Below are 13,945 nucleotides of genomic sequence, written 5' to 3'. Positions count from 1 at the left end.
GACAATTGCGACGGATTAAAGATCTACTTGGACACATTCTAGATAAACTTGTACAGAACGAAGCTTGGCAATGGCTTGCGAATTGAACTTGAAAGCTCAAAATATCCCTAGATTTAATAATTACTCATTGCACAATTACCTTTATAGTGATTAAATTTAAATTATTGTGTTTGAGAATGTGTCATCAAATGTTATTACTACTTCTTCAAATTTATTGAACACCCCTCAAAGATCTTGGACTTTATTTTCCCAATATTTAAATACTGGCCTAATGGACACTGTGATACTGGAAAGGTTTTGTTGTGTATATGTTTTTATGAAAAATACAGTTTATTTGTAAGACTCTTCATTGGAACAATCTTGGCTTTTGAATCAAACATACGCGACACGTTTTCGGTTGTAATCATTAAAGACGAAAATGAAACACTGTTCAACATAACAAACAGACCGTATCGGAATACTCCTCGTAAAACCTTAAACATCTTCACGAGCAACACGGTGCAACAAGGTACTTTCCCGGTAGGGATATCTTAAACTTAATGTTTTTACAGCACAGCAAAGTGTATGACACCGTGCCGAACGTTTCTTAATCTCGCTGAAAAACTATCTTTTCCCTCCGCATCGAAACCAACGCCACGGTGAGTATGCTTGTTTTTCGCATGCCATAATGGTCGGGCGACACTGTCACTTTTATGAGAGGACGTCTGTCGGTACGATCCGGCTTTATATTGGCGTCTGAAGATGGAATCCAATCATCAGCGTCCTTCCGAGAAATTGACCGTTTAAGTTCTAAAAGGAAAAACACCCCGGGCGAATCGTACACGACACAATCGATATCGATTTCCTGTCCCGTGTTTCCCTTCGCGCAGTGTTTCACTGTTGGGCGGAAGGAAGGATGTGCCATGTGTTTGTGGGTGGTAGCTTTATTTTACGTCTCGTTTATGAAGATACCCCCCACGAGAGCTTTACCCTGAAGGAAACTTTCCGTTCGGTAGATTCCTGCCACCGGGCACGCCAGCCCGGTGGAGCGAAGTTGTTTCCTACGGAAGGAAACATGAGGCAAATAAACACTTGAGACACACGCAAACATGGAAAAAGGAAAGCTCCAAACTACGGACCCCATGGGTTCCCCCTTCTGGATAACAGTTTTCTCCGCACAAACGATTCGGGTTTTGGGGTTTTTGGGGAGGGGACGGTTTTGGGGTTTGGTTTTAAGCAACTTTCGCTGTTCGTGGAATCGGTGTACGGTGCGGGGTTTGAATTTACGAGGATAATTTTTCACAGCAAAACAAACAAAGAAAGCAACATTCCATCGGCATCGCATCCAAACGCAACTCCTGGGCACGTGGTTTTATACAGAGCTAAACGACCCTTCCGGTGCACAAACTGGCGCAACTGTACGCTTCGCTCCGTAACAGTGGAGTTGAGCGAAATTCACTGCTGCAGTCTTGGGACAACCGCATCCCGACTCGAAAACTAGGCTATCTCTTGTCTACAGCAAAACCCGAACCATTAGCAAATACAAAAAATGAACCCACAACAGGAACGGCGGCAAAGTGTGGCAAAGCACTGCACGGCGCTGAAGAAGAATCGATGTGAAATAGTTTCGGAAAACTCTTCCTTATGGTTGTTTGTAGAATTGGCACGGGAAGAGATTTCCCGTACCTGGCAAAGAAAAGCCGTGAGTGGACACGGTCCCGGTTCGTGTGCATGTGGTGTTTGTGTGGCAACGTTGTGAGTGTGTTGGAAAATGAATCCAGGGAAAGTGAATTATTTCTCAATTTTTATTTCACCAAAGTCATGCTGCGGTGGAACTGAGGAAGAAACAAAGCAAGGAAAAGAACAAAATAAGAAGAGCGAGATTAATTTTGTCCTTTCCAGCTGTCAGTTCATGTGAGAACGTATGTGTGTGGGTGGTTGTTGTGGGAACTGGCCGACAGAATAGTGTGGACTGTATTAAATTTAACAATCACATCAAAACGGAAGCAGAATTATAAACATCGAACTTGTGTTTGATTTCTGATTTATATGCTCTTCTAAATTATACCTGTCTCTAGCTGTTTGCTTCTTTATTTTTTTATAATTTGAAGACCTATTATAACTCATTACAGTTTTCATAATTACTGTGTATTGTGAATTGGAAGATGTGTATCAATAATTAATGACATAAAAACATTTTTGAGAATAAATAAAAGTTAATACCTTCAAAGATCGCAGCAATTCAACCATAAACGCAAAAATGAAAAGGAAAGGAAAATAATGAATTGAGTCATGATTATTTATGTGCAGTGCATTCAAATCATTCAAAACCATTTAAAATATGTATTATCACTTTCCAACATGCTACTCACTGAACATAGTTTGAATTCAAATTTGGTCTATTCCTTATCACAAGAAATGCTTGTATTTGATGAGTGTTTCCCTTCAAACCGCAACTAACCAAACAACACACTGTATCGAACACGGCAGAAAATAGAAACATAGTTTTGGCAGCAAATTTAGCCGATAGAACTGCCAAAAAGCTACGAAACGATCATCCTCACATCCACACAGCGGGACACCGAAGCTGAAAGGTACTTTGAAGTACACAATGCCCACAACGTTCGAGCAATTTTAATGGCCGTACGTAGACAAAAAAAAACGATTCCATAATAAACAGCGAGAACAGTGAAACGACTGAGCAAAGAGAGAGAAAGGGAAATACCCCACTAAACATCTCACCACTTGCCGGGAAGCCGAACGTTCACTCTATTTCGTCCAGTTTTCCAGATCATTTGTCGGTCGCTGCACCAACAGTGAGCGAAACAAAAGGAAAGTGATGCGGCCGCTGCTGACGGAAAGCTTGCAACGTGAATGCGTCATCAAATTGGTCCGGATATTAAAACCGAGAAACCGTGCGCTGCTGGCCGCCGACCGAACCAATTTCTGAAGAATCTTCAATCATTTTCCCCCCCGATGGCGTGGGCGAAGTTTCATCCAGTGGCAGTGGAACGGAGTGAGCAAAGATGATGGGTTCGTTTGAAGGATGAACCACACTGGATACCGAGTGATGGTCCGACTGAATGGTAATGTTTTGCCCTCTTTTCCAGCAAAACACGAAACAGTGATCTCTGCCTTGGGTTTCTTCGTAGGGTCTTCTGGGTATGGAGCGCTGGGTAAGTTGAATTATGTTTATCTAGTCCTGCATCAAGATGGTGAGCATTTTTGCTAATTTATTACCATTCATCCACGTGCCTTTTTCAATCTACCCCCGCTGGTGTGTCAGGTGAGTTGGAAAAACCTACCGGGGTTGGCACTTTTTGCTCTTCCACACGATAAGCTCCCTTTCGTAGGGGAGCGCCGTTTATGACGAGATGGTAAAAAAAACGCGAATCTGCGCTAGTGTCCTAAAAAATAACCACCTCACCGGTACGCGACTCGATCGAGAGTCATGAAATCTGAACCAGAAAATCAACCTCCCGATGGTTGTGAAAAACGCTCTGCCAAGCTCATAACGCGGGATTCGGGTCGCCGCATGGCAAAGCTCTGGGATGGCTAGCGTCGCTTAGAGGTCGCGTTTCGCTTCAGCTGCATCTGAAGCGTACCGCCATTTAACTGAGCTTTGCACTTCCGTAACGACCGTGAAGACTAACGTCCACCGTGACCACTGTCGTCTGAAACGACCCAATCGGAGAAGGTATTATGTTTTATGATGCGGCTGAGCCCATAAAAACTGACCGGAGGGAACACGAAGAAATCACTGTCGACGTTGGCTATATACGTGTATGTGTGTATGTGTTTGTGGCGTGGAAAGCGGGTGGCCAGATAATGAGAAAGTGTCATACCCGTCTTATGACCGGGGTACCTTTCGTCGGGATGAAGCTTGATTTAATAAACCATTTCCTTCGCGACTGGAAAGAGGCAATCCGTTGTACGTGCGTTTCGCGCGAATGGCTCACGGGGGATGTATAAATATATTTCCTACCTTCTTCTGGCCCTTACGGATGATACCGGATGGCATAGCGCTATCCCGGACAACGGGCTGGTTGTTTTTGTGCCTGTTTAGAACGAGGGCAATAGGGCTAGAACACATTAATCAATGGATGACTCACAGTGGGTGGGAAATTGTTTTCCAAGCTTCTGCACAAGAGCAAACCATTTAGGCAGTGCCGCGGTGAATGCGGAAAAACTCAAGTTGAAGTACTGCTGGGCACTATAAATCATACGCGAAATCACGTTTCACGTTGCGAAGGTTATGGAAATTAATTATTCGCCGTATCGGAATGGGAAACTGGGGAGGTTTAGACTGAAGAAGAAAAATATGCTCGCTTAAGACTTATCATAAAATGTAAATGATTGAAAATGAGCATTCTAACCTTGTGGTGTACTGAGCTAGGTTATTGCTGGCAAAGGTTAATGAAAGCGTCAGAAGAGTTCATTAAGTCATTTGAAGTGGATTTAAAATTTGTTTCGCCACTAAAAAAAATTTGTACAATTTGCTACCCCATTCGATCATATCGAAATGAATTTTGATCCGTTTAATGTTCTAGCAAACATTGGAAAAATTGCCAAAAATAGAGTACAAAGCAAACTTCAGAGATATAAACCAAATATTGCAAACATTGCAATTATTACTTACCGATTTGATATTTTAAAAATCAATTGTGCTATTCAAAAACAATATAGCTTTCCTAATAGCTCTTACGTATATATAATTCCCTATTAAGCGAACATTTTGTTCAGCATTTCCATTATTCATGAACTTCAGCCTATTACAATGTAATCGGTTTTGAAAGATGCTTTAATGTAAATTGCACAGTTTTTGCGTATTAATTAAGAAGCATAGTTTGACAGTAAAAATTTACATTTAATTTGTTTTTGTTCCGGTTGGTATTATCGGTTGCTGAAACTCAAGACATGTATACTTAAAACTAGCTATGATTTATTTTTTTGCTTTTAAGTAATTTTAAAGGATTGCATTTCTTATTATTTATTTTAAAAAAATGCATGATATGCTGCTTATGATGCAAAGTATAGTTTTATTAATTTGATTTGAGTTGAATTTGAAACGAATATAACTAAAAACAGTCTAAAGACACAGTGATCATCTAAACACTGTCACTAACGGTGGAGGCAGTCATCTAAAGACACAATGGTATTGTGGAATACAGCGATTTGCGTTTCTTAAATTTATACTCAAATTTGATCGCTACACGATTTATCATTTTGAGCGACAAAAAAACTAATAAAATAACGCTGAGCTGTCAAATTCTAAAACCGGCGTACATAAAACAAAGCGTATTCCGAGGACTACCTGTACAACTTTATTAAAATCTAAATTAAATGTTGAGTCCCTGATTTCAAACAGGACTTTTCCCTCAAGTGAAGACAAAAACATCTTCTTTCTTTAACATCACCACTGTCTCGCGTTTTTAAAATACGTTCCTGCCAGCTCATCAAGTGGCAGTGCGAGCCATAAATCTGTCAGTCAGTCAGCAAACCACTGCGAAGTATCACTTAATGTCACAGATACAGACCGTTTGTCTTCTTGCGTTCGGAAATGAATACGGGCAGGCAAGAATAAAAATGAATACAAAAACAAAGGCCAGAATCCCAGCAAAGAAAATACACAGGGAGCGTAAAGCACATCATTCGTCTAATCCAGTACCGCCACCACCGCGACACCGGTGAAGATCACGTCAAATATTAGCACAGGATACATTTCATTTTTCATCCTGCCTGCCGACACAGACAGCGAGTGATGCGGGCATAAAACGCACCAGCACCGGAAAGAGGGAAGCACGCCGGCTGCCTTACATTTGTTATGCAAATGTGTACATTATGCTTATCCTGGCGTTTTTCTCGCCTGCCGCTTACTACCCAAAAGCCCAACCCGTGTAGCGCACCAGAATCCGATTCCCGGCCCGGATGAAGAACCCATTGTCTTTCTGCTCAACTCTTTCAAACCACGAAACAAGGCTCCAGGTCGCGATTCTTGCACGCCTGGCTGGAAGAATGGTGCCGACCGTGCCACGCAGCGCTGGCGAGATGCGAGCGAAAGCGAGTAAATCATGTCCTTACGAAATAAATTGAATAATTCACTCAGGAAGGATCACACTTACCGCCTCCTACCGTGGGATTGTTTGAGGCGGAGAAGGAAGGGCGTACGATATGGCGAATGGACTGGTGAGCGTTCATGATGATGATGATGATGATGATGATGATGATGGGGCTGATGAGCAGTAGCTTTTAGTGTGTGCAGTACACGCCGCGAAACTACCCTCTATGCGTGGACATATGTTTGGTAGGACCCATCCTTTCGGTAGCGGAACAATGGAATTACAAAAACCACACACGACACCTTACCGCGTTGTGTGTGTGTGTGTTTGTTTTGTGACGCGTGATGGAATGGAAAAGAGTTTCATCAAGATTCGTGGCATGTGTGTGGCCTGTACATGATGTGGAGATTGGATATTTGCATTCTAGGAGGTGTAGGAAATGAAACAGAGGAATGCATTTTTACTTTCATAAGGCGGTGTAGGCCTTGTAATAAAAGTGACTACGTTGTTAAAATTGGTGCATATAGTTGATTTATGTCACCGTAATTTAATCAATATTGAAAAAAAAAACACTTTCTTCTGAGGTCCATCCAGGGGTGTAAAAATCTTTTAATATTTCTATTCGTTCTTTTATTAGGGAAATTAATAATTTACAACTTAGTGATGCTATATATGTTTTTATTAAATAACACCCACATCATGCAGTAGAAAAAAAAAACACCACAATAATTTGAAAACTAGCTTTTAGCAACAAGCAACTTTGATAACATGGTCGAATGCATAAAATAACAATATTTTTTATCTTACTTTCTATCGTTTGATATTACACTTGATCAATTCTTTCTACTGCTTGCGGATTAAACATGTCCTTTGATTTTATGTAATATTTCCCAGCTATACCAAATGCTTAATGAAATTGAGTTTATTAATAAATTAGTTTGTTTGTTTTCATTTCTATTGCAATAAGAAAGAAATGAGATTTCAAATATGCATCCATCCTTCACGCACAAAAAATCTTAATTCAAGGTTGTGTAGATTGATTTAACTTTAGAAAAAAATTGAATTTATATATTTGTAACTTCTGTTAAGAAGCAATTTTGGTTTAGAAGTGTGAAGTTCGATACAAATCTAATGAATTCTCTTCAACTATGTGACTAGCTTCAGATATGTCCCGCCTGGAATTCTTTGCATTGTACTAAACTGTACTGATCTGAGTTGGTAGGCCAGTTATTTATCATAATGGCATAAATTGCAAAGAATTCTAAAATTATGGTAACAAGTGGTTCAAAGTAATAACACACAACACCACTTTTGTAACGCTCACATCCTTTTTAGTACTCCAACATACAAAATCTTAAACCTGAACTCTATCGGTCTTCAGGTTCAAAATTTGCGTCAGCCGTCCGCTTGAATTTCCACTCGATTGAAAATTCACTGAAGCTGCTAAAGCATCGCGTGGCCAGTGTGCGAGAGAAAAGCAAAAGAAACCGTACGCAACACTACGCACTCCGGTTCGTTTTATGAATGTAGAGCGTGCAGCATCAGAAAACCCCGGGCTGACATTAAAAACCGACAGCACCGAAGAATGCGAGCGGAGTGCGCGAAAGGTGTTGCTAAAATATTGCATTTTCTAGTCCTGCACCATTCTGCGCACATAAAACCGGGCAACATACGGATGATGCTTCCCACACACGGAAACATGGTGGGGCACGGAAACCAGGGGAAACCGTGGGCAGTGGGGGGTCACATTAAGGATAAAATGTTTGCCTCGAAAATTTGTGCACGTGATTGTGTGTGTGTGTGTGTATGCGTTCTGTACAGCCAAAGTGACAATATAGGTAGCAAAAGAAGCACTAGGTAAAAGACCAGCTAGGAAGAGATTGTAGCGACAAGCAAAGGAAGAAAATGGACAGGAAAAAAGGGAAACTCGTGCAAAGGACATGCTTTGCACAGGTGGTTCGTTTTAGATGGCTGGAGGAAAAAAGGGCCACCAGTCTTACAGAAAGGGATGTGAAAGTACGGATGAAACTGGCAGCAGAAAAATGCCATGCGGAGTAGGTGGCAACATAAAAGACAGGAACCAAGTCATAAGCCACCAGAGTGCCAGAGCCAGCAACAGAAGCAACTCAACAGCTATGGCGAAACACTGAAAACAATGAAATCCTTTTTCCCGCTCGTGAGCATTATGTCTCACGTTTCGTGGCCCCCGTGCCACTACCAACGCGTTTATGGGAAAATGTTCTGGATCATCATGCACCTTTCGCAGCACCAAACGCGTGCACGAACCGTGAGCAGGACGGTGCTAATGCTTTAGCTGCACACTTTTGCTGCTTTCATACGGACGGTTGTATGTGTGTTTGTACGATTCGCATGAGTGCCTTCTTGCGTTAACGAAAGAAAATGGAATTAACAGACACACACACACACACATGCACAACAACGAAAAAGAAGCATCCTTTCTATGCTCTTTCGAAGTTCCGACGCACACGGGATGGAGGTTTACAGTGGGGAGTCGCTTTTATCATTGTTTTACCACGGCATTTGCCCCCTATGTAGCGATACCCGTTCGCTGCTGGTGGTGGTACTGGTAAACGATGCGAAGGAACGGCGGGTTTGTACACTCGCGCACGAAACGGCGCCCAAACCAAGACGACGACATTTAATCTTATTTTCCCACGACATTAAGCATAAATTATGCGAATATTTTTCCTCTCCCTCGACTCCTCTCGTTCCTTTCACCGTTACATAAATAGCACATCATTTTTGCATTCTTCCAGCCGGCATCCATTTTGTTCCGCTGTGTACGGTGCACTTTACAACGGGGTCTCCATGCATGCATAGTGCGTTCGGTACTAAATGTTCGTCAAAGTGACACTTATTAGTAGTTTTCTTTTGAATGAACCATTTTGCCCTTTTGCACCGCGGGTTGCTATAGACCGCCCACCCACCCGTGGGACGTGTGACAGTTTAATGTTGTATTTATGTTTCCGGTCCCGGTTAACGGGTGGTGTGTTTCCAGGCATTGCCTAGCCGTTGACATATTACACGGGAGACACAGACGCATACATACACGATTCGCTCATTGGGGAGGTGCACGAAAAAGTATCCATTCCGGCAAAGACGTTCCCTGCTGTAAACAGCACCATGCACACAGGGAGATGTTGGAAGATATTTATTTTGCGCTGGCAACATGCATTACGATGTGCACATTCCACGTGTCCGTTTTTGCTTCCCGCGTGGGTGAGTGATAATGTTTCGAAGCGGATACTACAGAAGTGGAGAAAAATGTGCAATAGTTGTCGTTTCGGTGAGATACGGCTGAGTACATTGCAACATTGCACCCCAGAAGAAACAAATTCTTTAATGGAAAAGTAATTTTTAATCATCTCAACTGTGCTAGGATTGTTTCATTTCGAGCAAATGACTCTGAAAATATTTTCGAAATTAAATGCAATTAGATAGTTTGTTTGTTCAGTTATTTACATTTGAAATTTAATTTGGTAACATTCTCAAAATCAAATAGGTGGTTTGATTCTAAACAGGACACGATGAAACAAGGCCACGTTTACGATTACAAAATCTCATCCTACCCGTTAGTCATAGCAAGGCCTTTGTGACAAGTAATCTGACACGTGTTAACATAAGTGTAGTAAGTCAGCAATGGCAAGCATAGCCTAGTTGGTTCTCACGTCTCTAAACTTGATTCATTGTAATTCTAAATTAAAATTTGACAGATTTATTATAGACGGATAATCCACGTGAAAAGTTCTTAAGGATTGTTCTAACAGTTTAAACAATTTGATAGCTCGTTAAAGAATTTCAGTTGTCTAAGAATGCGCACTTATAGATGATAAAAAAAGTTTAAGTCTTTTTACCCCACATTATATCATTGCTTCAATGTTCAAGCATGAGTCATATCTGTGTAGAATGGCCATAACCATCATACTATAATGTATTTTGTTAAGTATTGATAAAAAATATAAAACAACAAAAACATAACATTGAACTGACCTAATTATTATGTGATAGAGACGTTGGTCTTTATGCGACAAAACCGGTACCACATTCTATCTACTCCTATTAATGTCCTAACAAAACCAAAAACCATGCAAGCCAAAAACAAAGCAGAGAGTCACAATTTTCACATTAATCATATCTATCGTTCGTTCGTTCCAATTAATTTTATACTATGCAGATGTCACAGCAGATGTCTGCACACAACCATAATGAAAGATTAATTAACTGTGTTAGTCAGCAGTCCTTACTCCTGAAACTCCAAAAATTTTCATAAGTATCAGCTACCCTGATCTCGTTCCACCTGGTGCACCTGCACTGCAAATGACACAGTGTGCAACATTTGCTTTGTGCAAAGGAGAAGTGCTTAAAGCTTAAGTATGTGCATAGTTTCATCCCTCTGCATCTCACAGTACCATGCATCAAATTATGATGGCAATGATAATCTCATTATTGCCACTCCATTTAGCTTCAGTGCTACATTCGTGTTTGACGAAGCAGTCGTTCGGATGGGAGTGACGAAAGTTTCGATTGCCCTTCAGCGACAATGGAGCGAACTCTAACTAACGAAGAATACAAGGTTGCTTTTGTGGTGCAAGAGAAGAGCTTGAACATTTACTGAAGCTAGTGCGTTAAGTGGAAGAATGTCGTGTTCAAATTTTCAACCAGTCTTGCCTTAAACAGTGTTAAGAACCAGTTCGCTTCCATCGCAAGAACTGTGCACCGCGAGATGTTATTCACCTTGGCTGGGGTGAAACATCTTCTGCAGTAGATAACAAATCTCAAGCTAAGCAAGGTTGCTTCTGGAGCGCGGTGAACATATCTGAACGGATTCGAGTAGTCTTAAGAGCGGATAATCCTTCTTTAACTAACGTGATAACTGTAGACAGAAATCAATGCAACAACACACGTTGGAAGTGCTTGGGAAGTTCGCCAAGCTGTACGCTTACAATCAATTTGTTGATTAATTAATTATCCCCTATTGGAGTCTGGGATAATGTGCCGTTAGTTCTGCAGAAGTACGAGTATGTACTTCAAACCATCAACCGGTAACGTGTAAGTAGGATTTGTAGCCTCCCTGCCGCGGACGACCGCCTCTCGCATCAACCCACTGGATCCCTGCAACGGAAGCAGCTATTCTCGTACCTACCTCGTATTAGTTCGCGACTCTGGGGCTTCCTCAGCAGCATGTACTCGCCGTCCTCTCGCTTCCAGGTGACGCGGGGCGTTGGATGTCCGACGGCTTTGCAGACGATCGTGGCATCTTCACCCTCCTGCACGGCAATGTCCGCTGATGATTCCTCGTTGATAATGTCCGGCGGAACTGTTGAATGCGAGTGAATGAAGAGGATAAGAGTGAAAACAAAGAAAACAGTACTGGCTTATGCAGAAGATAAAGTCAAGTAAACGGAATCGTACAGTGTGAGAATCTTAGCTTAAAGGAAAACACACGTGAGCGGTAGGTAAGGTTTTCTTCCACGTAAAGATGTACGTGTGTCTGATCCTGTCTGGCGTTGTTGCTGGTGCTGAACTAATCCAAGAAATCTTTCGTGCACATCTTCAATGGCCGGATTAAGCTTCATCGTTTGCACCGCAAACTCTTAAAGCCCTGAGCTGTGCTCGAGTTTCATCAATATTCAATTTCAAGCGATTCACCTCGTTCGGCTACTTTGGAGTGCGAAGTGGTGGCACCACCCTGCCAAGAAGCAGGTGGCAACCGGGCATCACCGGGAGATGACTACGGTAAGCTTGGGGAATAATTCGAGTACGGCTGTACACCTGAAGCGTAACTTTGAAGCCTACAGCACAGACCTACCAGGCAGCGATGGAAAGCGAGAGTAATTCGATATTGAACATTGAATATTATATTCACATTTAATGATGTTTAACTCGACATTGGAGAGCATGGAACAGACCGACCCTAACTAGGCTACCTGGCGGGAGCGGGGTGCATAGGTTTGAGTCGCAAGCAGTGTCATGTTGTTGCACTAATGGGAAGGAAATGCATTGACAGGTGCATTGTGGTACGTGCAGGATGTACTTGCCCGTTGGAATCGAGCTCTGCATGCATGGTATTTAAGCAAAAGGCACATGTCGGTATTGTTTCTCGGATTAAAATCGACCCAATACGGAGGATTGGGATGGTTTTAACCTGAATGCTTGTTCATTAAAATTCAATGAAAGATCATTGTTGCTGGAGATTAACATTCTTGAGAATGCTTCAGAACCTTCATCTCCTTTCTTCGAACCATCATTCACATAGGCTTTATTATGGCTTCTACATGAAGCAAATGCTAGTCGATTGTTGTTGCACATGGCCCTAGATGAAATTGGGCGAAGGTAATGATTAAGAGCTCCTAGTTCCAAGTTGGAGTACATTGGTTTGGGGAATTCCTTACATTGTAAACATGTCTGCATATCGTAAGCATATCGGGTTTCCTTTATTTGGTTAAATATAGTACACAACTCATTAACTGCAGATAGTTACTTGTGAATCGTGTACACAAAAGCGTAAACTTTTATTAGCGTAGCAGAAAGAAGATAAATTGAACCTGTGCACCAACATCTACTTTTATAGTGTATAGTGTAATCCAAAACATGTAATTACTCTAGAAGGAAAGCACTTGTTAAATTTAATGGCAAGGATTATACAATGGAACTAATCGTGTATCAAAGCCTATAGCGTTTGCTATAAGTAACCAATCATTCCACTGTAGTTTAACGATGATTTTATATTTAGTATAATTGCTTTAGTACATTATTATGCATAACCCAAAATGTATCTCTGCAAACACTGTACTGCCCACACTGGCGGCTGTAATTAAAATATTCACCCGAGCTAATGAACTGGCAACAGGACCATCTTATTACACAGTTCCGTTCCATACGGCAAAAAGGGTATCTAAAGTGAATCTTTGCTAGCGAATTAAGTAGGGAAGATGGAAAAAAATACAAAACGAAACCAGATCCCCTGCCGGTAGTGGCCTGTCTATTGCGGAAGCCAAAACCTAATCATGCTCTTATCGAGCTTCTGCTGCACTATCTGGCAGTGGATGAACTTCAGCCCAAGCGCGGATTGCAATCGCTCAACCTTTTTCCATCCTGGTTTGTGGTGTGTGTGTGTTTTTTTTTTATATTCGGTTCCAGTTTCCATTTTACCCGCTGGTTTCGAGCCATCCGGCAAGCATGAAAAAGGTTTTTCTTTTCACTCGCGCGCCCGGTCAGTGGACGGACGGACGATCACCAAACCCCTTCTGGTACGATACGTACTTTCGCGCCCATGGATGGACCTTCTGACTTCGTCTGATTACGTCCCTGGCGGGTGAATACGAGTCGCCTTTTTTTTCGTTTTGAGAACAAAACAACGTTACAGCGTGGGGTACTCTCAAAGGAGGGATGGCACAAGGTGAAGAAAATTGTTTGCCCCTTTAGCGAGCTTTAGCTCGGACAGACCATGGAAGAGAGCAATCAGCAGCAGCCGAAACGGAACCGCACGGAAATGGGGTGCAACAAAGCAACAGCGACAGGGAGGCAAAAAGGATAATTACTCCTGGTGCAAGCCCCGGGAAAGTAATTACACCTCGAAAATCGGTGCACGCTTAGCAAACGGATGAGTATGTGTAAGTGTGGAAAACGAAAGATACCCAACCGAACCGATGTAACCGGTGGTTCGGAAGCTAGGCAACTACCCACCAGAGATATGGCAGCAATGTGCCAATGAACGCTCGGTGAAGGGCAATAGCTAAGGGGATGAAAAATAAAAAATACCTAGGCCTGAACAAGACTGATACTGGCGCGAAATCGGATGGATACGGTTGCAAAACGAACCAACCGGTTGCGAAGAAAGCAAATGAGCGAGAAGCAAAAGAATTCCACAGTAATACAGGCGACGA

General features: G+C 42.1%; 1 protein-coding gene across 1 annotated transcript in view; it reads right to left on the bottom strand.

Annotated features, from left to right (window-relative positions):
* The window catches only part of LOC128298342 (lachesin), a 45,501-nt gene that overhangs the window by 14,131 nt on the left and 17,425 nt on the right, over positions 1–13,945 (bottom strand). The window contains exon 3 of the mRNA XM_053034092.1: positions 11,203–11,376. Within this exon, the coding sequence (XP_052890052.1) occupies positions 11,203–11,376 (174 nt within the window). The remainder of the gene's footprint in view (positions 1–11,202; positions 11,377–13,945) is intronic.

This window comes from Anopheles moucheti, chromosome 2, assembly GCF_943734755.1.
Source record: "Anopheles moucheti chromosome 2, idAnoMoucSN_F20_07, whole genome shotgun sequence".
Classification (NCBI taxonomy): Eukaryota; Metazoa; Arthropoda; class Insecta; order Diptera; family Culicidae; genus Anopheles; species Anopheles moucheti.
This window is presented reverse-complemented; position numbering and strand designations above follow the sequence as displayed.